This window comes from Lissotriton vulgaris, chromosome 4_1 (assembly GCF_964263255.1).
Source record: "Lissotriton vulgaris chromosome 4_1, aLisVul1.2, whole genome shotgun sequence".
Lineage (NCBI taxonomy): Eukaryota > Metazoa > Chordata > Amphibia > Caudata > Salamandridae > Lissotriton > Lissotriton vulgaris.
Genome location: NC_141691.1, coordinates 5,125,941 through 5,151,756, shown reverse-complemented (window position 1 = coordinate 5,151,756; position 25,816 = coordinate 5,125,941). Strand labels below are relative to the sequence as shown.

At 41.7% G+C, this 25,816-nt stretch overlaps 1 protein-coding gene across 1 annotated transcript in view; it reads right to left on the bottom strand.

Moving 5' to 3' along the window:
* The window catches only part of LOC147718192 (vomeronasal type-2 receptor 1-like), a 196,433-nt gene that overhangs the window by 157,052 nt on the left and 13,565 nt on the right, over positions 1–25,816 (bottom strand). Inside the window, exon 2 of the mRNA XM_086967156.1 lies at positions 7,183–7,467. Within this exon, the coding sequence (XP_086823282.1) occupies positions 7,183–7,467 (285 nt within the window). The remainder of the gene's footprint in view (positions 1–7,182; positions 7,468–25,816) is intronic.

Below are 25,816 nucleotides of genomic sequence, written 5' to 3'. Positions count from 1 at the left end.
TCACATGATCTTATTTCATATCAACCAAAAAATACTTTCTCAACCACCTATGCAAGACCCGCAAAATGGGCCAGAAACCTCACCCAGAGTCCCATGGTAGCCGTAGAAGAAAGGATAAACGTGCTCCTTTCCTGCATCAACAACCACCTATCCACAACCGAACACACCTTGCTTTACAACTCAAATTTGGTGGCTATGCTTGACCAACTAGCTCCTCTAAAGCTAAAAAAAGCAGAACCATTACGTCCAGGTCATGGTTCAACACTGACATCAATTTTGAAAGGAGACAATTAAGAGCCAAAGAAAGAAGCTGGAGGAATAACGTACTTCCACCCTCCAAGACTAACTCAAAACAGCTTTTAGGAAGTACAACAATCACATCAAGAACACGAAATCAACTTGGAAATCTGCCCTGGACAGTGCAAAAAATAGACCCAAAGAGTTCTATAAAATGTTCAGGTAACAAACCTCCAAGCCCGTTACTTCCTCAATACATGCGTTCAAAGAACTCTGCGACAACTTTGCCAACTTCTTCAATGACAAGATTACTAAGATCGAACTCTCACTGGACACAATCAATACTCACCCCACAAAGAGCTGCACGTCCGGGGCGTATGATATCGCTCCTTGTCCCTGTTCCAAATCTTGGCTAAGCTGCCGCCCCATTCAGGAAACTGAGATAATCAATCTGATCTCCACCTCCAAACCCTCATCTCATATCCTAGACCCCATTCCACCCCAACTGACCAAAAAGCTGAAGCGCTCCCTAGCCCTGCTTTGGTGCACGATCATAAACAGTTTCATGAAAAATGGAGTTGTTCCAGACTGCCTTAAAGTGGGACAAGTCACACCTTTTCTGAAAACCCCGCCCTTGACACAACTGATTTGAATAACTTCAGACCTGTCTCTAACCTTCCTCTTTTGCCAAAATCCTAGAAAGATGCGTACTCCAACAACTAACCCAACACCTGGACAACATCAACCTCATGGACTTCCATCAGTCTGGTTTCAGAAAAGGCTGTACCACCGAAACCGCAATCCTCAAAATCATCGACGATATCCACAAATCACTAGACCCTGACGAATGCTGCCTCCTCATTCTCCTAGATCTATCGGCAGCATTCAATAACGTAGACCACAAACTCCTCAGTAGGGCTCTCCAAGATAGAGCTGGCCTTAGCGAGGTGGTCCTCCAATGGGTTTCTTCCTTCCTGCTCAATCGCACTCAAAAATAAAAATCTTAAAACTGTGCATCCGACCTTCACCCAGTCCAGTCAACAAGGGAGTCCCTTAAAGCTTATTGCTCTCCCCGCAACTCTTCAACATCTACATGGAACCTCTCACCAAACTACTCAAAAAAGCCAACATCTGCTCCATCTCTACCCTGACGATACTCAGATCTACTTGGAAACCGCCTCCATCAGAGACATTCAAAGATTCAATGACGTACTGAGAGATGTTCAACACTGGCTGTCATGTAAACACCTTAAACTAAACCCCAACAAAACTGAGATACTTCTCATCCCGAAAAAATAGGATTACCCCCAAATTGCTGAATGGCTAAAAGCCATTGATGCACTCAATGGGAATCTCACCCTAGACAACTCTGTCAAAATACTAGGTATCACGCTAAACCCGAAACTGGACATGATCAGACACATAAAGAATTTGGCCAAGAGCGCTTTCCTTAACCTAAAACTATTGAACAAAATAAAACCCTTCATTCCGCCTGGTGATCTTAAACAAGCCTCTCAAGCACTGGTGCTGTCAAAACTGGACTATGCGAAAGAAGTCCTCTCAGGAAAAGCAAAATCACATCTGGCTCCCATCAAAGCAACTCTGAATGCGCAGCCAGAATGGTCACCGGAATCAAGAAATTCGACCATATTTCTTCTGCACTCAGATAACTTAAGTGGCTCCCAGTCGAAATGCAGGTTAGCTTCAGAACAGCCTGCCTCATTCATAAAGCCCAACATATCGGCAAATCCGAATATTTGGCAGCCAAACTCAAAAAAGCTGGTCAAGCCAGGAACCTCAGAAGCTCAAACTCCCTCCTATGTATCCCGATATAAACTCGAAAACAAAAAACAGAGACACGATCCTTTGCCGGGATTGTGCCTAAAACCTGGAACTCTATCCCCCCTCACATCAGAACCATTCCCTATTTTGTAAAATTCAAAAGCCAGCTTAAAATCCTGTTCCTCGACCGCTCCATAGGGAACCGATGGGATCAATCGAAGCAGGGAGGCAGACACCTCGCACTGCTCCAACTCCTTGTCCCCAAGACTGCGAAGCAGATCTCCCAACAATCGTCCTGCACTGTTAATGTGTTTTTTCTTTTTTGTTTGGTTTGTTGTGATTCTTTGCAATGTATCTGATGCACTCCGATACCCTCGGGGCAGGCCAGCAATATATATAAAAATTCTTAAATAAATAAAATAAATACATATGTGCCCCTCATGGTTAGGTCACCATGGGAGTGTGTGTGTTTCATTTGGAAGTCCTTATGAACAGAAAAAAGCTGCATCCAGCCATGGATATTTCATAAATTTACAACATTTACAAAAGTATCTGCCCTACCAACTGATTACTCAAAGGAAATGGTAGGTGCATCATTACCGTTTCAGAAACAGCCATAGACTGTCAGTTGTTGTAGTGACAGACGCACGTTATGGATTTTGTCTGCATCACATGGAAACTGACTTGGTAACCTCCCATTGCCAATGTATCAAAGTCACACACGGTTCAAACTGCACAGTCGGCGTGTCGTGTGCAAGCAATGTAATGCATTGGACAGATTCCGAAAATTTGACTGACTTGAAACAATTGCTTTGGCCGCATGGATTGAACACCTCCTATGCGTCATAGATACAAGTCTGTCTGTTCCCTAGAAAATTCACTTCCGTGCACTACCTGCATTATTCCTGCATCTCCCTATCTCTTTTCTACTAAGTCCACATCCTCTGGGCGCTACTATGGCATGTACAGTGGACAGAGCTCCAGCTTTCAGTGAGGAGGAGAGCCAGGCCCTGTCAGACACCCTCCTGCACTGTACCGTCAACAGTATGGCAAACCGGAGGAGCAGGTGAGTGATGATCACACTGCATTCTCATTTGACAGGGGCAATGACCATGCACTACTGGCTTTAGGAATCTCACAGACAAGCATATAAACTGTTTTCTGAAAGTTTAAAAATTGTGTAGATAAAGGTCTGGGCAACTTCCCTGCTGTAGAAGTCTGTGTACTGGGGTAAACATCTTATCACTGGTGTCATGGGATGGAGTCATCATTGAACACAGGAGAACTGCACACAATGCCACTTCCCTAACCCTTGGACATTGTTGCCAATCTGACCATGACCTATGTGTACCAGTGTTTTGACTCAGAAACATGTTGCATGTGAACTAAGGGTCTGTCATCATCTCATCAATACAGGTTAACTCCCATCCAAAGTCCGAGCTGTGGAGGACCATCGCCCGGAAGGGGGTTCCCAATCGGCACACCCACCATTGTCGAAAATGGTGGCAGGACCTTTGTGCTAGGACAAAGAAGATTGTGGAAGTCAAGCTGGGCCTGTCACCTCCATGCAAGAGGGGTGTATGCTAAATACTGACACCCCCACATGCTCTGCATCCTAGTAGATGTCTTTCCTGACCTGGATGGGAAGTTGAATTCCACACAGCAGTGATGAGGAGTGACTATCTGCTCCCTGGCCATATAGCAGAGGCCATGTGACGGGTGCCCTTCTAGGAGCCCCCAAAGTCCTTTTCCTACTCCCTGTTCATGGCAGGTGGACCATCATGAACAGGCATTCAAAAAGGGATATTCTAATTGTTACAGCAGGGGCTGCGCCGGCACTGCCACCATTGTAGGGATTAGGAATCTGACTGCCATCACAATGGGATCTTATATTCTGTTGGAGGAGACAGTCCTTCTCCCCAACTCTGCAGTCTGACCAACTGCATTATAACACAACAGTCGGACAACATCCATGGATAGTGGGTGGACAGCCACTGATGGCCTGACGGTGGCTGTCTACCCACCATTGCATTGAGGGTCAAATTACCGCATATCCACTTTAGTAAGGCTGGCACCAGGCCAGGAACCCTGAGAACTTCAGAGGGAATTCTCAAGAAGCATCTCCCTCTAAAAAGAAGGCACCAGGCATAAATACGGGACCTTAGACATCAAGTGCACTTCTAGATATGTAGACAATCTGCCAGGAAAAAGAGAAGTGTGTAATGAAAGGACTGTTTCTTAGCTGGAATGCTGCGCTTCTGGACTGCTGCCCTACTGCCCACCTACCTGATCCAGAAGGGCTGGACCTTCACCTGAAACCAGGACTACCTGATTGACTCCAGGGCTAGCCTGGAGACCTCCTGCTCAGACCCACGGGGACATAACAGGCTCTCAAAATCTTAAATCAGCATTTAGACCCCGCTGGTATTCCTGACCCTGAACTTGTCTTCCTCAGGTCCTACAACCTTGGTGTGACCTCAATTGAGATCCCTTAAAGTTACTGGGCTCTTCGTGAATGTGACCACGCCTGTTTGCAACAAAACCTTGCTGCCCATACCCCCAGCCAATGTGAAGTTCTGACAGACCAACCCTTCACATTTCAGCATTGACTGCGAACTTGAAGCTTAGACCATGACTTCCCAAGGAACCAACTGGATCTTGGTACTGCTCTTCACGCCACTATGACAGCCATCTGCATTGCTCTCCCTGCTAATCACATCCCTTTCCACTGTGAATGGAACTTTTTTTAAAATTCATAGCTCCAGTTGTACTATTAGAATGTTGTCACTTTGATACCAAATAATTTATAAACATTGTTAAAAAGTAGTTTGGGAGAATTTTGAGAATTGTGATTGCTTCTCGAGAAGGCTTTCACCCCCTCATTCAGTAACCCAATTCCTTACACTGTGACTGCAGTATTCTTCAGAGTGGACAAGGAGAAAAAAACAGCCCTGGCAGAAAGTACAAAACCAGCTCCAAATGTCACTTCTTGAGTAAGTATTGTGAGTAGGCCTCACTTACCTCAGTGACAGGGTTGCACTTCTGAACAGAGAGCCAAAAAGACTGTGCTCCAAAAATATTATAAACAGAACAGCCAAAATATCAGTTTACGCAGGTAAAATTAGATACACTATTCATAATTCCACTTCTGCATACCTTGAACATTTCGGTAAAGTCAATTTTGCTTTCACTTGGGGAGTTATCTATGATTACCTATATATACTCACTCTCTCGATATTGTTATAGGTGCACCATAGCTAATATATTGTAGTACCAATGTTAGAGAGGCAAGAGCTGGCCCTGAAGGTGTTTAGTGACCCATGCATATTTCAGGAATTTCAATCATTTTAGATAAAATAAAAACAAAGAACTTGCAGGGAGTTTAAATCTAAACCATTGAAATATTTCAGTACTTGACGCTCCAACATTGTACCTAGAAAAAATGTCAAGTCACTTAGGTCACCCATGAGCAAGATAGAAAGATGTGCAAGATAGGAAAAACAAAGTAAATATTCGTGCACAGGAGAGGTACTACATGCCTTAAGGTGAGCCTGTGTTTCTCTTATTGCTTGTGTAGAGGGATGCACTGTGCTAGTGTTCATTCCTGTAACCTTACCCCCTATTTTTTTAGACTAGATAGAGCACTGCTCAGCAGGAATGTGATGGGGCGTGGTCTGTTTGTAGTTTTTATACAACTGTATATAGAACCTCTTAGATGTTCATATAGTTGTGCAAAATAGGTTGCAAATATTTATGTACGTCCTCAATCATGTTACTATTTAAATTTCCCTGGTGTATATGTATAGAAAAGTAAATTATGATTATGTACGGAACCCTCTAGATGAACTTATAGTTGTGGATAACGTTTGCTAATATTTGCCTCTATCATGTCAGAGGCAACCATATATGGTGTGCGAGTATGTGTGTGTGTCAATGTGTGTGTTTATTAATTGCATGTGAAGTCTGTGTATGTCCAAGTTCCCTTGAACTCCTTGTGTGTATAACATTTAGGTTCCTGCGTGGTTTTGTATAATTACTTCCTGGGTTCATGTTTGGCCTGGGACTTCTGCCCAAAGATTTTTGTGTGCATATGAGGTGACTATTGAAGTATTTGAAGTTGTTATGGAGTCTCTATCAATCTTTATATAATTTTCTGCTTTCTTCAGGATTTGGGCCCAATGTCTGAGCAATTAAACATTGCTCATGAGCCAATTGAAAACAGCTTGTGAGTGAGAACATGTGCCTTGATCCCGGCATACACTGAGAACCCAGTGCGCATGCCCTTCTAAGATTCAAGAGGATCACAGTCATCAAAATTATCAAATGCTTTTATTGATCAGGTTTGAAAACAGAAACGTGGTTCAAATATTCTAGGACCAGTATAGCTGAGAAGAAATGTGTTCCAAAGGTCTTTTTGACTGCTACCTCCCTCGCAGGCTAAGATTAAGCATGGATCAAGATCGTAATAGAAGTGGTGCTAGAACGAACCTTCAAATACATTTTAGAGAAGTTTACCCCAGTAGAAGGATGACACAGCATTGCATGTTTCGGGGGTAAAGTTGGCCTGCCAGCCAAGTCTAGAGCGGCATCGACTGTGAGGCACTCAGGAGTAAAGTGCAATTATTTCCCCCACCAGCAGCGCGCCAGGAGGCACGTTTGCAGAATGGTGGAGAAAGGGGGCGTTGCCTCAAAGTGGAAGTCATCATTGGACTATGATGCACACAGTCATGAAGTCGCCCCCAGCCAATTGTTCAGAAAGTCAACTGCCATTGATGACAGTTGCTGCACCGCACAATCTGGGTCCAGGGGAAAAGCTGTCATGACAACCTTGCTTCATTCATGACCCTTCACCCCTGTGCTGCAATAAGTCTATATACACTGAGGTATAATAACTCACTGAAACAATTATCAAAGATAGGTAGATTATTAAGCAATATCTTAGCAACCACAGAAACACAATTCCTTTGGCCTTAAATGGTGCCATTTATCTACTTAATCTACGCAGACGTGTATGGCACAGTGATTATTTTCTTGTTTCTTCGACCATACGTCTTATAAAGGTTATGCTGCACAGAAAACACAAAGATGCAACAAAAGATGACAAAATAGAATTAAGCCAAGACCAAGAAAATTAGACTCTTACAATATCTCTAAATTCCATACCTCAGGAACACTGTAGCGGTCTAGTATCGAAGCCATTGCGATGGAAGTGGAAGATGTGCCACCACCGACAAAGCCAATTAAAGTGGGCAGAGGCTGGCATAAGAAGTTTGGGACTGGCTTCTCTAGTCCAGTTAGGATGGAAAGAATGCCTTCCACAGCTCTCTTCTCAGACATACAGGAGTCATAGACCCTCAAAGCCAGGGTGATGTTTGGAAGCAGATAGGGGTTCTCATTCACCTCAGCGACAGCAAACTGAAATCCCAGCACGTCCCTGTAGTATTGTATCTGAAAACTAGCAAAGGGTTAAAGTTATTAGTCAGGCAGTGAGGTGAAGTTTTGTGACTGAGAGGAAGAGCAAGTAGCCACATACACAGATATAAATGATAGAATTGAAGTCTAATCTAATTTAATTGAGTCTAAACCGGATACTTGCTATGAGACAGTACCAGTAAACCAAAGGTACAAACATATAGATATATTTGGATGGAGGCAAGGGGATAACATCTAATGTTGCTTCCATTTCCATGGAGCACATATTATTAATAACAAGGTATGTCATTATAACTTGGTTAAAGACCTGGCTGTTCGAGCAGTAGCGCCCCCCCCCCCCAAGCGCCTTGAGACCCTACGGGTAAGTAGTGCGCTCTATAAATGTCTTTGATTGATTGATTGATTGATTGTATCTTACAATGGGCATTTTGCCAAACATGTATAAGCAATGCATTCTAATGTATCTCTATATTTTGATATCACAACACACCTTTTTGCAATGCTTTTAGCTACAGATCATAGCAAAAAATAAATGTTTAATTACACACCATATTATGATACTCTACTAATATAGATATTTAAAATGAATACATGAATGTTAATTAACATGATTAATTTATTTTGAGAAAATTTGAACAGATGTGGGCGTTCTATTTCCACACATAACACAATTGAAGTCATTGTTAATCATTATAAACAGTTCTTTCACTGTAAATCCCGTTTATTGAAAGGAAATCCAGAAAATAATTTACAAAACATATCAAGATTTATAAAAAAAACTAATAAAACATATGACGTTATTTTGTCATCAGTCATCTGTAGACATCAGATGGGATAGACTGACGATCTTCTAGTGGGTGAAATTTGAAGACAAGCACATACTGCCAGCTACATTACAAAATACACACCAATATAATCAAAAACTAATATCTAAATTACTGATATAACTGAAAACATTTATATAACAATCTATGTCCTCTCTACCCCGCCGTCTCTCTCTTGCTCTCTCTCTCTCTCTATATATATATATTTATATATATATATATATATATATATTCACTGAAAAAAACATAGGTTATAGACCATATATAGTTAGGAATTAGCATTTACAAAACCATATTTTACTCACACAAAACCATTGAAATTTCATATATAGTTAGTTGCCCTAACTATATATCGCGCACCCGCAATCCACTGCTGATGATGTCACATATTACATCATTCATGACATGGTCAGTGACATCACTGATGACATCACTGATGACATCTCAAATGACATCACTTTTTTTTTTGTTGCTCCTGTTGAGCCCTTTGCAATAAATCGTTTTCGTTTCCCCCCCCCCAAAAAAATCCAAAAAAATTTACAAACGTTCAGAAAATACAAAAAAACTAAAAAAATGTTCAGAAAAATAATAAAAAAAATATAAAACAACAAAAACAATTAAAAAAAAGTTCTTTTCGGAACTACCTCCCCGTTATAAAAAAATTGGTAGAATATTTGGAACTCTGCCAACCTCTATTTCTCTTAGTTCGCTTCCGGGTTCGCTCTCCGGTTCGTGAACCGGGAGCAAACCAACATTTTTTTTTTTTTAAAAAGAACAGTAAGTATTAGGGAAGGAAACAGACAGTTATGTTAAAAGAAAGACACCTATAAGGAGTAAACTAGAGATACTGTTACCCGCAATCCACTGCTGATGATGTCATATATTACATCAACACCTCCTTCGACACCGCTACCTTCCCGGAGAGCTGGAAGCACGCCGAACTCAGCGCCCTACTCAAGAAGCCTTCAGCCGACCCCACCGACCTCAAGAACTACCGCCCCATCTCGCTGCTCCCGTTTCCTGCAAAAGTCATCGAGAAGACCGTCAACAAGCAACTGGCCGCCTTCCTCGAGACGAACGGATCCCTGGTGACGAGGGCCTGGGTGACCATCTTCCTGGTCTCGGTAGGATCGAGAGACAAGAGGTGGCCAAAACGAAGGGGCAAATGACCATAAGGGGGCATAGTAGATCCTCCCTGACCCCCTAGGTTTGATGTGGAGGCTTTAAAAGGGCCCCGCGGGGCAAAAAAGAAAAAAAAATGTTTTTTTTTTTGTGGGGTGCGCCCGGTACGCGCACCGGAAAGCGGTCCAGGGAGGGTACTATAAGGAAAAAAGAATGATAGACTTTTCAAATACTGTATGTTAATTGATTGTTGGTTTTGTTGATTATTTTTTAATTTCTTTATTTTTAAGCAATTATTTATTATTGTGATTGTGTTTCAAAATTTAATAAACTTTCTAACATTTCACTGTCTGAAATGTCATTATTTTCATTGAACATAGTTTTGTAATCTCTGAGGGTGTAAAATGTCCTCATTTTGAAGGAGGTCATCTACTGCTTGCACACATTGCAGTAGTACTTGGTCCCAAGTTTCATCCATAAATTCTATATAATTTGGATCAATTATTTCTTGGCTGCTCTCTTGCAGGACAATTTGAAATTCAACTTTGTGTTCGCCTTCCATTTTGCCTGAAATTTGGATAAAAAAAAATATATATTAGTAGAGATAGGGCACTGTTGGGATTAATTTTAGATAGGCAGTTTTTATCAGTGAATTTATCTTTGGGCAGTGTATAGTATCAGAGTGGAAGTAGGAATATAAAAAATTGTATGTGATTTAACGTAAGTAAATTCATAATTATACAAGAGAAGCCTAACTCCATCCATAACTATAACAGAGAAGTCTATCTAAATCTATAAGAATGATAGACTTTTAAAAAAAATTCATGTTTATTGATTGTTCGTTTTGTTGTTTTTTTTTTTTTTTTTTTATTTAAGTAGCAACATGTAGGTACCAATGCAGACTCTAAAAATAAATAAACGCTGTCTCCTTTGTAGATTTCTTGCAAGTTGTTTCAGAAGTTATTGTGGTATATGGAATTCATACCATAGTGTGTCTGGAAAGCCGAAATAATATGGAGGCAGGAGATGATAAAGAGATGTTAAATATACATTGGAGATAATATAGTTGGAGAAAGGAAGTAACTGTGAGCAAACTTACTATGTAACACAAAAAAGTTGTACAGTATATTTTAAGTCTCACTTTATATTATATCTTTTTGGGTACTATTTCATAATTTTCATATAAAAAAGAATAATGTCTCAAACAATTTAAAATTTAAAAATTTAAATTTATTGTTCAGATTTTTCAAAATCTAAAATAATTTGTTACATCAATTCATCAGGTTTGTCCTCCTTTTCATTCCATAATTCATATTCTTCTACACATTCAATTAATTCTTCGTCTAATGTGTCATCCAAAAAGTCATTTTCATCCTTTTCTTCATTTGGATTGTTTTCAATATTTATTTGAAAGGAAATATTATTTTCTTTCGGTTGTACTTCCATTTTCTTGCTGTAAATTGCATACAAAATAAAAATATATCAGTAGGGAATAGATTACTGTTGGGTTAAAGTTCAGGCAGGTACTTGTGAGTTTTTAACAGTGAAGTTATCTTTGGGCACTGTATGGATTCAGGCAGGAAGTAGAACTATTACAAAGTGCCTGTGATGAAGACTAAGTAAATTCATAATTATATAATAGAAGCCTAACTCAATCCATAATTATAACAGAGAAGCCTATCTCAATCTCTAACTCTTACAGAGGGACAGTATATAACTATCTGAAAACGTTTTCACAAATTACCATAACATAGTTCTCATTTCAAATTTTTAAAATAACTTCTTACCTTTCAAAAAGAAGTTTAATTTGTCTGTGAAAATGCTCTTCAAATGTACTTCAGGAAGTAGTAGTCAAAATGGCTGTGTTTCTCTCTCTTTCTTTATATATATTCAGGTACATAACCAATCAAATGTCATGATATAATAGTAGAAAATGAAAGTAAAATTTTAATTGGTTGTCAATTCCAACACTTCATCAATCAATCAATAAATCAATCACAGCATTTATATAGCGCATCACTCACCCAAGAGGGTCTCAAGGCGCTAGGGAAGGCGGGGTCCGCTACTGCTCGAACAGCCAGGTCTTGAGTTGCTTCCTGAAGGCGAGGTGGTCCTGGGTCAGGCGGAGGTGGGTCGGGAGGGAGTTCCATGTTTTGGCGGCAAGGTAGGAGAAGGACCGTCCTCCTGTGGTGGCTCTTCGGATGCGGGGGACGGCGGCGAGGGCGTGGCCGGTCGATCGAAGCTGGCGTTTGGGAGCGTAGAAGTTGAGGCGGCTGTTGAGGTATCCCGGGCCTTGGTTGTGTAGGGCTTTGTGTGCGTGGGTGAGGAGTCGGAAGGTGATTCTCTTGTTGACCGGTAGCCAGTGCAGGTCTCTCAGGTGTCCGGAGATGTGGCTGCGACGGGGGATGTCCAGGATGAGACGTGCTGAGGCGTTCTGGACCCGCCGGAGTCTCTTCTGGAGCTTGGCGGTGGTTCCGGCGTAGAGGGAGTTACCGTAGTCCAGACGGCTGGTGACGAGGGCCTGGGTGACCGTCTTCCTGGTCTCGGTGGGGATCCACCGGAAGATCTTACGTAGCATGCGCAGGATGTTGAAGCACAACGAGGAGACTGCGTTGACTTGTCTGGTCATGGAGAGGGAGGAGTCCAGGATGAAGCCCAGGTTGCGTGCGTGGTCCGTTGGTTGGGGTGCGCTGCCCAGGGTGGGGGGCCACCAGGAATCATCCCAGGCGGAGGGTGAGGATCCCAGGATGAGGACTTCCGTCTTGTCCGAGTTCAGTTTCAGGCGGCTGTTCTTCATCCATTCGGCTTCCTCTTTCATCCCTTCGAGTAGGTTGTCTCTGGTGGTGGCGGGGTCGTTGGTGAGGGAGAGGATCAGCTGGGTGTCGTCGGCGTAGGAAATAATGTTGAGGTTGTGCTGGCGTGCGATGTCTGCGAGGGGGCCCATGTAGACGTTAAAGAGGGTTGGACTGAGCGATGACCCTTGTGGAACGCCGCAGATGATTTCGGTGGCTTCCGATCTGAACGGAGGGAGGCGGACTCTCTGTGTCCTTCCGGCGAGGAAGGAGATGATCCACTCCAGTGCCTTCTCCTGGACTCCGATGTTGCTGAGGCGCTGTACTAGGGTATGGTGGCAGACAGTGTCGAAGGCGGCGGAGAGGTCTAGGAGGATGAGGGCCGCTGTTTCTCCATTGTCGAGCTGGGCTCGGATGTCATCGGTGGCTGCGATCAGGGCGGTCTCGGTGCTGTGGTTTGCCCGGAAGCCAGACTGCGAGGGGTCCAGGGATCCGTTCGTCTCGAGGAAGGCGGCCAGTTGCTTGTTGACGGTCTTCTCGATGACTTTTGCAGGAAACGGGAGCAGCGAGATGGGGCGGTAGTTCTTGAGGTCGGTGGAGTCGGCTGAAGGCTTCTTGAGTAGGGCGCTGAGTTCGGCGTGCTTCCAGCTCTCCGGGAAGGTAGCGGTGTCGAAGAAGGTGTTGATGATGTCCCGCAGGTGGGGTGCGATGACAGCGTCGGCCTTGTTGAAGACGTGGTGAGGGCAGGGGTCGGTCGGAGATCCGGAGTGGATGGAGTTCATCGTGCGGATGGTGTCTTCGGTGTTGATCGGAGTCCAGGCGCGGAGGGTGGTGGTGGGGGGCGGGGGTTCGGTTGTGGCGTGCGTCGGTTGAGTGCTGAAGCTGTTGTGTATGTCCGCGATCTTGTTGTGGAAGTAGGAGGCGAGGGAGTTGCAGAGGTCTTGCGAAGGGGTGATGTCGTTGTTTCCAGCGTTGGGGTTGGAGAGCTCTTTGACGATGTTGAAGAGTTCCTTGTTGTTGTGTGCGTTGTTATCCAGTCGTTCCTTGAATGCGGTTTTCTTGGTGGCGCGGATGAGTTGGTGGTGCTTTCGGGTGGCGAGCTTGAGGGCAGCCATGTTGTCCGGAGTTGGGTCTCTGCGCCAGGTTCTCTCGAGGGCTCGGCAGTTCTTCTTGGAGTTTTTGAGTTCGTCGGTAAACCATGGGGCTTTCTTGCTGCCGGGTCTGCTTGGCGGGGTCTTCAGGGGGGCGAAGTCGTCTGCGCAGTCGCTGATCCACTTGGTGAGGTTGGTGGCCGCCTGGCTTGGGTTCGGTGTGCTGGTGGGAGGGTTCAAGCTCAGGGAGGTCGCAAGTTGGTTGGCTTTGATCTTGTTCCAGCTTCTGCGTGCAATCTGGTTCTGGTGGTGGTGGATCGTGGTCCTTCTGAAGCTGAAGTGGACGCAGCTGTGGTCCGTCCAGTGGAGTCCGGTGGCGTGGCTGAAGGCGATGTCCTTGCTGGATGAGAAGACGGGGTCGAGTGTGTGACCGGCGTAGTGGGTGGGGGTGGTGACCAGCTGCTTTAGTCCCAGGTTTGTGAAGTTGTCCAGCAGGGTGGTGGTGTTGCGGTCGTTGTTTTTCTCCAGGTGGAAGTTGAGGTCCCCGAGGAGGATGTAGTCAGCGGAGCAGAGGGCGTGCGGGCTGATGAAGTCGGCGATGTCTTCACTGAATTGTGTGCGTGGTCCTGGGGGTCTGTAGATGAGGGTGCCTCTGAGGGTGGTCTTGGGGTTGATGTGGACTTGGAAGTGCAGGTGTTCGGCGGTTGTGAGGGTGCCGTCGGTGTTGGTCGTGATGCGGATGGTGTTCCTGTAGATGATGGCGATGCCTCCTCCTGTGTTGTTGATGCGGTCCTTTCGTATGATCTTGTAGCCGTCTGGGAAGGCGATGGCGATGTCGGGCGCTGAAGAGGCGTTCATCCAGGTTTCCTTGAAGAAGGCGACGTCTAGGGCTGTGGAGTCGAGCAGGTTCCAAATCTCGATGGCGTGCCTGTGGACGGAGCGGGTGTTGAGCAAGATGCATTTCAGGTGGCTGTGGCTGTTGCTCTTCTTGGTCTTGGTCGGTGCTGGTGTAGTGGAGGTCTGGATGCAGGTGAACTTGTGTTTTGTGAAGTAATTTACCTAAGGGAATTTAGAGAGGTCTACATGCTAAATGGCTAAATGGAATTCCAACCAAATTTGTGAAAATGGTAGGGATTGGTATGTAGTATGAGCTAATGTATATTTGGTGAAAGTGACTCCAGTGGTTTTTCTGTAAATTACTTTCCCACCTTTTTTGAGCGAGTGCTTGTCAGTGCGTGTCCCGGTACGTGAACCTGCAGCTTTACGGGAGTCCTCCATTTTGTGTTTCGGTAGAATTGAGATACAAGATGGAGGGTAAATAATGTTCAGAATGGGTAGAAGGGGGCACGGTAGACGTATCCTGACCCCCTAGGTTTTCTGAGGGTGGCTGAGGAGGCTCATATATGCCGTAAAAAAAAATTGAACCGCGAACCGGGTAGTGATTTGGGAAGCGAACATAAGTGAAAATTAGTGAAAAAAGGTACATTCGAAATTTCAAAAGAGTAATTAAAGTTAAGGTAGCTCTGAAAAGAGCTTTTGGGTTCTGTGTAAGTTCTAGGTACTTATAAGTAGGTACCAATACACAGTCTTAAATTTTGTATGAAAACTCTGTTCCCCTCATCTGAGAAGTGCACGCCATCTCCTCTGTAGATATCTTGCATGCAGTAACGCAAGTTATTGTTGTAGATGCAGCCCATTCCATGGTCTCTCATGTAAGCTGAAACAGACTTATTTACATGCTTCCTCGATTTCTCAATTTGTGGACAAAATTGATTGGACCACCTCCATGTTTGTCTTTTGCATATATTGGAATATACCAAGGCAGTTTGAGGAAAAAGTGCCATCAATTGCTCAAAGGTGTCCTTTAAGAGCATTTCCAGACCTACCCCAGTCAAAGTGCTTTCCAGGAAGAGCAGTTGCGGTAACCTGACCGGCGCCCAGGGAGACTTGCTTGCTCCCAAAGCGGACCAGTTATCCGTCTGGCCGTACCCGCGCACACGGCGATCTTCTAAGATGCTGGATGACAGCGATTCTGCCCCGCTGACTACCGGTAATATAACGTTTCTCTTGGGCCCCCCGGATCACCTCACTTTATCCCGCACTAATTGTTTCCCTTTCCCCCACAGAGGCTAGCAAAACGTGAGCTCCGACCATTTTGACCAAATTGCGGTCACAGTTACCGAAACGGACTCCTCCAGATTATCATTACCTCTCACTCATGATGGTAACCTTGCCCCCGTAATATGCATTAACCCATGAATGTTTTAGAGTACCTTAATTAACTCTAACCTTTCCATTTTTAAAGCAAGATAAGCTCATGTGATCAGATGCCCCTGACTGCTCATTTACAAGAAACCACTAATTGGGTGCTGCACTATCTCGCAATCCAAAAGGTTGGAATTTTACTCTTTTATTGTAACCAACGCCCAAACAGAACCCTCAATTCAACCGCATCTCAAGGAGCGGCTCCCATGCTGAGAACGATTCTCGTATGGTACCAAGATAGAACCCCCCTTCGGAATTATTCGCTCTTCCAACAACCGACTGGGTGTTAATAACTATGTTCAGGCAAAATTATTTTCTTGTCCTGATGATGATCCCGTGATACTTGAGCTGGGGATCGAAACGTCGACCATAGAGTAATTCATACACGTACTTCCCCAATTTTTGTATGAATGACTCCAGGATACACTGCTGATTCATAACTAATATCAGTGACCTGTAAGCTCACTCTGTTTGCCTGATAACTCTTTTCTCTTTCACCTTTATTCTTTTACTTTCCCCTCCTTGCATGGCACAGGACTGTGCCCCATTTTTAACCCTTATTCCTTGGGTTAACTGGGTTTATTGAACCAATAAATATTCCCTGGCCGGCTGGTCTAGGAATACTGACCCATATAGAACTCCACTGTGATCTATATATATCATTTGTTTTCCTCATTCTTGTATGCTCAGGACCGCTTGTTGTTTTGATAAATACAAATCATTGCCTCCACAGTGCACTATTATGAGGTCAGGGGTTGGCAAATGTAAAAAGGTTTTCACCAATGGTATCAATTGGTGACATTTTAATCCTCTTTTGGCCAATCCATTTGATTTCCACATCTTGTAAATTGAGGTTGTGTAAATTTCTGTTGTCAGCATACCTGTGAGCCCAGTGGATGTAGCTATGTCCTAGAATCCAGACAGAAAACATGGCGAGAGGAGGTTCTGCTGCAGTCAGATGAAGTGTGGGAATGAAATGGCAGTTGGAACAGAAGGAGTTTGTCAAGAAAAAAAACTGTGAAGTTTGAGTGCTAATGATTCATTAGCAGTGATTGGTGGATTTCCATTGCTGAAAACAGAAAGTTAGGGTGCATGGATGTGTTCTTTGAAAGATGTAATTTGAATGGGTAATAAAAAATGATGTTATGAAAGATTGCAGTGGATTCGCAGGTGTACTGAGAGTTCAGAGTTCATTTGAAACATTGTTGTGTGAACTTGTAAACATGAGAGGTCTGGCAGGCGGTAGTTGCTATGGAAAAAGGGCAGAAAGGGCAGAGGGGGGAAGGGTGTTGATTTGAAAAAAGCGAGGTAAGAGTTTTGATTGGCTGACATGAGAGATATGTGTGATGAATATCAGCATTTCAGTGCCTTTGTTGGTTCCAGCCTCTGGAGTGCATACCTTTTGTTCTGCTAAAGAAAAATTGGTGTGTTTCTGAGACTGTTTTGAAATTCAAAAAACATTTGTTAAGGTGAGTTATCGTTTCTTTATTTTAGATAGAGACTAGTATGCTTTTTTGAGAAAATAAGAAAGCCAGCTGTGCATTTAAAACGATGTTTTGAGTCAAGTGTTTCCATTATGTTTTCAAAGAAGATTTTGCATTCTTTTACCAATTGTAATTGCAGATAATGTAAAGTATTAGTACTGAAAAGGTGTGGTTGTACATAGGAGCTGTGCTGTGTTTTCAAATTATGATCAGAAAATCGTTTTCAAGGAAAAGGAATACTTTTAAAATTTATGAGAATTTATTTACTTGCGATGTGACTCCTGCAATGCGTCGCTTTTGCGGAACAGATGCATGATGCATCTGTGTTGTTTTTGCCCCATGGTGCTCCACAGTGTACATGTTAAAAGTGATGCATAAGTGGTGCAAGGGCCTTGTAAATACACCCCTATGTGTGCTTAGCCATTTCAAGTCACTTTCTTCTGGTTCAAGGGCCTTGTAAATACGTCCCCATGTGTGTTTGGTCATTTGTAGTCACTTTCCCCGTGGTGCAAGGTCCTTGTAAATACGCCCCCATGTGTGCTTGGCAAATTTTGATTTTGATTGTTTGAGTTACATAGCCATGTTAAAAGTGATGGAAAAAAGGTGCAAGGACCTTAAAAAAACGTTTTCATGTGTATTAGGGCATTTTAAGTCAGTTCCACATGAATGTAGGTATATAATTGTTTTACATAAAAGGTTTAAAAACTTTTTTGAAATCAATTAGGTTTCTTGATATGTACTGCTAGTGTTTCATATGTTGTTTGGGGCATATTTACAAGGCCTTTGAGTCCCTTTGATGTAATTTTTCCAATTTTAATTTAAGACATTTCCCCTGGAGCAAGGTCCTTGTAAATACCCTCCCATGTGTGCTTGGGTAATTTAAGTATTGATTGGGTGTGCTTCAACATAGGACGTAGACTACATCTGCACAAAGAGATAACTAAGCTGAAGAAATACAGGTGATGTGATTGTTAAATGTGCGCTCCACTCTGCCTACTGATTTAAGTTCAGCCCCCCCCGAATTTTTTTCTTAGCCCCCCCCCGAAATGTGGCTCTAGTTGCGCCTCTGGGTTTAGGCGTGTTCAGGGAGATAGAGGAGGTCTGGCCTTTGTTCAAGAGTGCAGTGGACATGATTCACTTCATTGGTAGGCCTGCACATGTATTATCACCTCTGTGCTCTTCAACAAGCCTAAATTTCATCTGCAACCCTGAGTAGGTCTCACCTCAAACAAACTTCTAGATAGTCCACACCTTATCATCATCCTGAATCAATCATTTAAAGTGTTAGGGGCAGATTTATGATGGCTGTGCGCTTATTTTGTGCTGCTGTTGCGTCAGTTTTATAATGCAGGAGAGATTTTCAAGATGCACCATGTTGCAAGATAGCAGCCATGGGTCGTGAAGGGAGTTACGGTGGGGCAGGGAGGCGTGGAGGGTGAGGGGCAAGGTGGAGGGCCCAAAACACTGGCATATGGATTATTGCAGGTAAGTACACAATTTAATGTGCGTCAAGTTTCATGTGGGCTTTTTGTTGCAGGTTGGGCAGTCATTTGCATGAAAGCCCTGTAAAACTAACACAGTAAAATTAAGAAGATTTCACTGAATCATGTTTATGGCATTGCTGAATCAAATCCTTACTGTTATTGATTTACTGTTTGGTAATAGTGGTTAATAACATGTTTTATTATATTTTACCACAGATTCAACTTCAGATTATTTAGAAATTAGACAATGCCGTCTTAGGATAGAATCCGAAAGGCTACGAAACGTCAAAGACAGCAGATTACTAAATGCTTGTAGCAGTCCTCTACATTAAAATCACGTCAACGCACGAAGAAAGCTCCGGGTAAGAGAACGAAATAATTCCTTAGAAACATTTGTAGAAACAAAAGTATAACTACAGAACAAGTTTTAGTCCAGAAAAAGAGAGCCAATTTAAATGGAAAGGAAAGGCCCGTCAATTGTCAATTTGCTAAAACAATTTAAGAAAGGCCAACAGAAAGTGGCATTTATAAGAAAAAGAAAAATGTAGAGAAAATTATTAATCAGGCTTTCGAAATTAAGCGAAAGTTATTTATTTTGGTAAATAATAGAATTAGGAAACTAAACAAGGTAATTTATGTTTTCAAATCAAATAGTAGATGGAAGAGAGTAGTTAATCGAAGTAATTTTTGTGAAGTTTTCTCAGGAGAATGGATGCATAGTTCAAATAGTGAGGCATTTTTTGATGAGGAGAGTTATTTTCAGGACAATGATTTGGTGCATGCAGTTGACAGCAATGGTCGAGCATATGAGGTAAAAGATGGTCGTCCGGTTGAAAAAGAAAAACTTGTGTCTGCAGATGCAGAAGAGGTGTTAAGTGATGAGGTTTTAGGGAGACATCCTAAGGGACCAGTGTACACCTGGAAGTGTAGTTCTATTTGCAGTGTGCGACAGGATTCCATCAATTTGCTTTGTGATTTTGTACGGACATTTAATAAGAAAAGTTTAAAACAAAAAATAAAGTTGTTGCAAGAATTAGATCCTTGCAGAGTGAGACAAGTGACAGGTTTGCATGGTCATTCACTGGCTTGTCTTTCCAGTAGAGTATACCAAAGTGTTTTTCATCATTTCAGGATGCTAGCAGTGCATCATAATAAAGTGAGGAAATTAGTTAGAATGTTGTATTATGCTAAGAGTCCAGCAATTATGCTTAAACAATTAAGCAGTGCTCTTTTGCATGGTTCTGAATTAGATGTGAAGAATATTTGTCAAGAAATTGAGTTCTGTTACTTTGCTGGTAAAGAGAACAATGTTGAAATTGACCCACTAGAAGAAGGTAATGTGGAAGAGAGTGTACAGATTTTCAGTTAACATAAGTTTCACAAGGAAATTTCCATGTTTATGGTGAAATCATGTGAGAGGCCTAATTTCACTTGTGTGTGTTGTCGACGGACTTATTATAAGAGTCAGACTAAGTTAGTGGATTTATATGCAAAAAGTGATATGGAAAACAATAGTGAATGGAAGGATTTTGCCACATACTTGATGGTAGAAAATTGTTTTGATTTGGGAGCGAAGCAACGTATGTGTACTTATTGTTAAAACAAATTAAACCAAAACCAGATGCCTGCTAGAGCGGTTTATAATAATCTGGAATTGCTTGACATTCCTTCTGAATTGAAGGATTTAAATACTTATGAATCTATTTTTAATCAAAGTGTCCATCCCTTCCAGGCTATTGTATGAATGGAGCCAAAAACAGGGAAATTTCCTCCATCAGATTTACAGAGAGGATTAAAGGGAAGAGTTGTTTATTTGCCTTTAGATTTGAAGAAAAACATTAATACAATTGGAGTAGAGAAAGTGGAAGAGGAACCTCTGGTTATCATAGTTTGTGGGGTTCTGACAAAGAGTAAGAAAATCTGGCAAGATTTAGTGGATGTTAGGAAAGTCAAAAAGGCAACATTGTATTTGATAAAAACAATGAGTACTACAAGAATGTATGTGTTGCAGAAGAGGAAGTAAGTGAAGAAGAGGACAGCGATTTGTGTGCTGGACAAATTGAGAAAGTAGAAGCCTCTAAAAATGAAGAAATATATGAACATTATAGTGTTCATCCTTTGCATTCCAAGGAAGTCATGGGGAATGCTATTGAGTTGTTTCAAATGAAACAAGCCAAAGGGAGTCCCATTAGTGTTTGGGAGGAAAGTTTGGAAGCTCAGTGTTTCCCACAGTTATTTCCCACAGGTCCAGGAGGACGATATCATGAGCGACCTGTTCAAATTCCTGCTTCAGAATACCGGACTTTACGATTGTATGCAGAAGATCCTAGGTTTCGTCAATGCATTCCCAATTTATTTCATCTACTGTTTGAAAGTGATCTCTCTGGATTGTCTTATGCAGTGAACCACATCTTGAAAAGTGGTGTACAACTGCGAAATATCTTGGCAAGGGACTTTATGGATAAAGTCAATGTGCAAGACAGTATTTTGGATTCTCACCTGATTAATCTCATGGCTTGTCAGCGTGGTACTAATGAGTATTGGTACCGCCGTCATGGTGAATAAAAATGTATGCTGAGGAACTTAGGAACTCCCACATGGTTCCTCACTCTCAGCTGTGCTGAGTATGGCTGGGAAGACTTACTTGAATTTCTACGAGAGGTAAATGGAAACATTGAAAATATTGAATTCAAGACACCCGGAGAACTGTGCTCTTTGGATCCAGTGAATGTATGCAGGTACTTTAATCATAGATTTGAAGCTATGATGTCTTTCATCACGAACAAGAAAAATCCACCTCTTGGAGAGGTGTTGGATTTCTTCTGGAGAAAGGAGTATCAAGCAAGAGGTGCTCCTCATATACATATGCTGCTATGGATCAAAGATGCACCCAAATTTGGAACAGATCCGGTTGACTTAGTGATGAGTTTCATAGAACAGTATGCTACATGTGCTGTTCCAAAGACAAATGAAGACAAAAGTCTAAGAGAACAAGTTTTACGGTTTCAAAGCCATCGTTGTGGAAAGTACTGTCGTCGTATATTCAGAAACAAGGACAAGTACTACACCAAATGTCGTTTTGCATTTCCACGGTCGGTGATATCAAAAGGAAGAGTTAACAATTTGATGTCATCGCTGCGACATAATGTGACGAGGAAATCACCCAAAAACACATACAATTTGAAAAGAAACGAAGAGTCCAAGTACATCAACGACTACAACCCAGTGATTTTGTCCATGTGGAATGCTAACATGGATATACAGTTTGTGGCTGACAACTGTATGGCTGTGGCTCGGTATGTGACGTCTTACATCACCAAAAAAGAAAAGACAGACCTGAAGGATATGTGGGAGGATATTTCCCATGAAAAGAGCCTCAGTAAGAAGTTGTACAGTTTCAGTCTGAAGATGTTGTCGCATCGAGAAATCGGAGCTTACGAATGTTCTGACCGGTTATCTTCAGCAAGTCTCTATGCCAAATCTAGGAGTATCATTTGGGCGAGTCTTGGTCTTGCTGCAACGCGTAATCGAGTTCTGAAACCTGTACGGGAAATTGAGTGTTTGGCGGAGAAGGAGCCAAACAGTACAGATATTTTGAAGAGCAACATGTTGGATACATATTATCCAAATAGAAGCAGTCACCTGGAGAATGCTTGTCTGTATGATGTTCTTCAAAATTAGGTTTTCAAGAGGAACATCAAAGAAGATATTGATAAAGGAGTGTATGCTGTAATTGGAAGTGAGGGATGTCTGGTCAAGCAAAAAAAATGTCAATTGATAAATCATTTGGATTGCAAATTTCCCGAAAGAAAAGAGTTTTTCTATTTAGCTCTTTTGCAACTTTTCAAGCCTTGGCGTGCAGAAGAGGAACTGCTTGGGGATTTCCTCTGTTACGAAGACTCTTTCAATGCAGCCAAGGAGTACATAGAATGTCCTGTTTTTCCAAAATATCTACAAATGTTGAATGCAGAAATTGAGCAGGAAGCAACAATTGCAGCCGAGATTGCTAGAGACAGTTCTCAGGACAGTCAGAGTTCTGTTTCATTGAGTCAGGATCCACTAGGAGAACCAGTTATTGAAAATGAAGCCTCCACTGCCATGATTGAAGTGGAAAGAGCCATGGCACATGCTCAGAAGGATGCGGTTAACTTAGAAGAATTGGAAAGACAACTTAACGTTGAGCAGAGGAAAATATATGACGAAGTTACCAACCAAATTGAGCATGGATTAAGTCATGAGAAGGAAGAGTGCTCATGTACGTCGTTGAAGCCTGTCCGACTGTACGTGAGTGGAGAAGCAGGGACTGGAAAAAGTTCCCTTATTGAAGCAATTTCATGTTATCTGCAGAAAAGGACTGAGTCATCGTTGTCTTGTGTTGTGACCGCTCCAACTGGACTGGCAGCTCATAACATTAAAGGGATTACTTTGCATCGGTTACTGATGCTGCCAGTGGAGCATGATAACAAATTACAATACCACAAGTTATCTGGAGATGCTTGTTGTGAAGTATCTAGAGTCCTGAAGAAGATGAAACTTCTTATCATTGACGAAGTAAGCATGGTTTCCAATGTCATGCTTGCTTTTGTGCATTTGAGAATGCAGGAAGTTCTTAAAACAGAGTATGATGTGTTATTCGGTGGCAAACACATCATTGTTTTTGGTGATCTTCTGCAGCTGACACCAGTGAAAGGACAACCAGTGTTTAAACTGCTTACACATGAAGATACCAAGAAGTGCCTAGGGAGCATTGGCAACGTTAACATATGGTTAAACTTCAGTTATGCTGAGCTGCGTGAAAATATGTGTCAGGCGAAGGACGAAGATTACAAGAATATTCTACAAGATATTAGAATCGGGAAAGTGACTGAGCTTGGTAAAGAAGCTTTACATGCATGCTTACTGTCAAATTTATATCCAGAAGAAGACGTTTTGCCAGAGGATATTTTTCAGAAAATTACTGTGAAGAAATCTGGAATATGTTTGATGCCAACTCTTGCAGAATGTTCGATCTTCAACAACAAAATGTTGAATTTAGAAAAACAAGAGATTGTGAAACTGGAAGCTATTGACAAAATAGAGCATATGGGAGCAACAATTATTTTGTCTGAGAATTTGAAATCTAAATTGGATTCATTAGAGAAGACGATATCTAAAACTGCGGGTTTTGAAAAGACTTTGAATGTGTGCTTAAATTGCCGAATCATTTTGAGAAGGAATTTACATGTTGAAAGAGGTCTGGTAAATGGATCAATGGGTAATGTTGTTGATTTTGAGAAATACAGAAGTAGAGATGGAATTGAATTTTTAAAAATTAAATTTGATGGCATTGAGGAAGTACAGCTAATTGGTCGTTGCTCTGCTAGGTTTTTGCTTGTTAAAGACTTATATGTTCGCCGTAAGCAGTTTCCTGTTTGCTTGGCATATGCGGTGACAATTCATAAATCGCAAGGTTTAAGTGTAGACACTGCTTTAGTGAATATTGGCAGTTCTGTATTCAAAGAGGGTATGGCTTATGTAGCATTGTCACGAGTCAGAACTTTATCGGGATTGTACTTGATTGACTGTGATGTCACAAACATTTGTGCGGATCTAGATTGTGTTAAGGAATACAATAGGTTAAGAAGAGAGTATGCGCCACATTTGCCTCAATATCCTTTGTTTGAGAAACGTGTGGTAGGCCGGAAACAAAGAAATATCAGTAATAGTAGGGAGGTTGTAGCAAAAAGACCAAAAGTCGATGAACCCAAAATTGTAAGCAGGAATAAAATGAATTCTGTTGAAAATGTTGTTGGTTTTAAATTTGAAAATAGTTCTGGTGTCAACTGCTATGCTAATGTAGTTGTTAATGTTCTCTTTTCACTAGAGACTTTCAAAGAACAGATTGTGATCAATTCGGAACAAAGTTTATGCTGTTTGTTGAATTCTGTGTTAGAGAAATGTAGTGCTGATAGAACCAGAGTAGAAAGTGTGTCTGAAATTCATTTTCTGTTAGACGAATGTTCAGGTCAAACAGAATTCTCTGAAAATATTCAGCAGGATTATCAGAAGTTTTTAATGTATATGCTTGATGTATTGCAAGATGAGGGTGTAGATGTAGATTATCTATTTGGCCTTTCTTATCGATGGCAGCATGACTGCGAGAACAGTAGGCTATCAAGTACTACTATTGTAGACTCAGAAAGATTTATATATTTAACTTTGCCTGACAGTAAATCAGTATCCTTCAATAAGCTAGTAAAGGCAGCCGATCAAAACATGGAGTGCAGCCAATGTAAGTCTGGAATGCTGTCCACGTTAATTTTACGAAGTTATGGCCAGTATGTCATTTTAATGTTCCAACAATGTAGGCCTGATGGAACTAAATTGCCAACTTTAATTAATAATTTGTGGCTTCGCAGTTGTCAATATCAGGAAGGACTTTTATAACTACTGCAATTATATATCATAACGGTCCTTCAACTAATTCAGGACATTATACAGCTTATTTGAAATCTGGAAACGGTTGGTCATTCTGCAATGATTCTGTTTTAACTTTCAAAAAAAGATTGCCTTTCCACCTTCAAAATTCTTACCTGGTGTTCTTACAACCAAAATTTTAGGAAAGGAAGCTTGGGATTTGTTTAGAGGAATTTACAGAAGTTCTAATGGCTACTACTCTATATGGCCTTGTGGATAATTGTAGTACAGAGCGAAAACTGTTTGTTTTTATAAGCTAAGTCAAGCAGCAGATAAAAATAAAGAGTAGAGGAAATGTAAGTCTGCAAGTATGTGCATATTTTTTATGGAAACTCATGAGTGAAATGTCATTTTACAATTTGAACTACATAAACTGGATGGAAAAAAAGTTGTTAAGTGTAATAAAAGAAATTTGGGCAACACAGTCATCTATTTCAGGAAGAACATTTGCAACTGCAGCTTTTATATAATATGCTGGTCCTTTGACAACATCTGGATATTACACAGCTTATTTGAAATTTAAAAAATGACTAGTCTTTCAGCAAACATTACTAATTGAGTACGAAGCAATGTTGCCTTTTGACTTGATTTTTGAAGCCAGAATTTAGGGTAGGTAATTGGACTATAATGATTCTAGGTGTTGCTGTAACTTAGTGTGCCGTTTTAAATTGCTTTGTATGTCTCAGTTTTCTTAAAACAATTGAGTTTATCTTTCAGAAAGTGGTGGGCAGAAAATAGTAATAGCACAACAGAGTATAAGCTGTTCATAGGATATCCTTTGACGTCATAGAAAGTAAGTTACTTTGGAGAAGTTCCTATTTCTGCTTATTTATATTATTTGGGTTT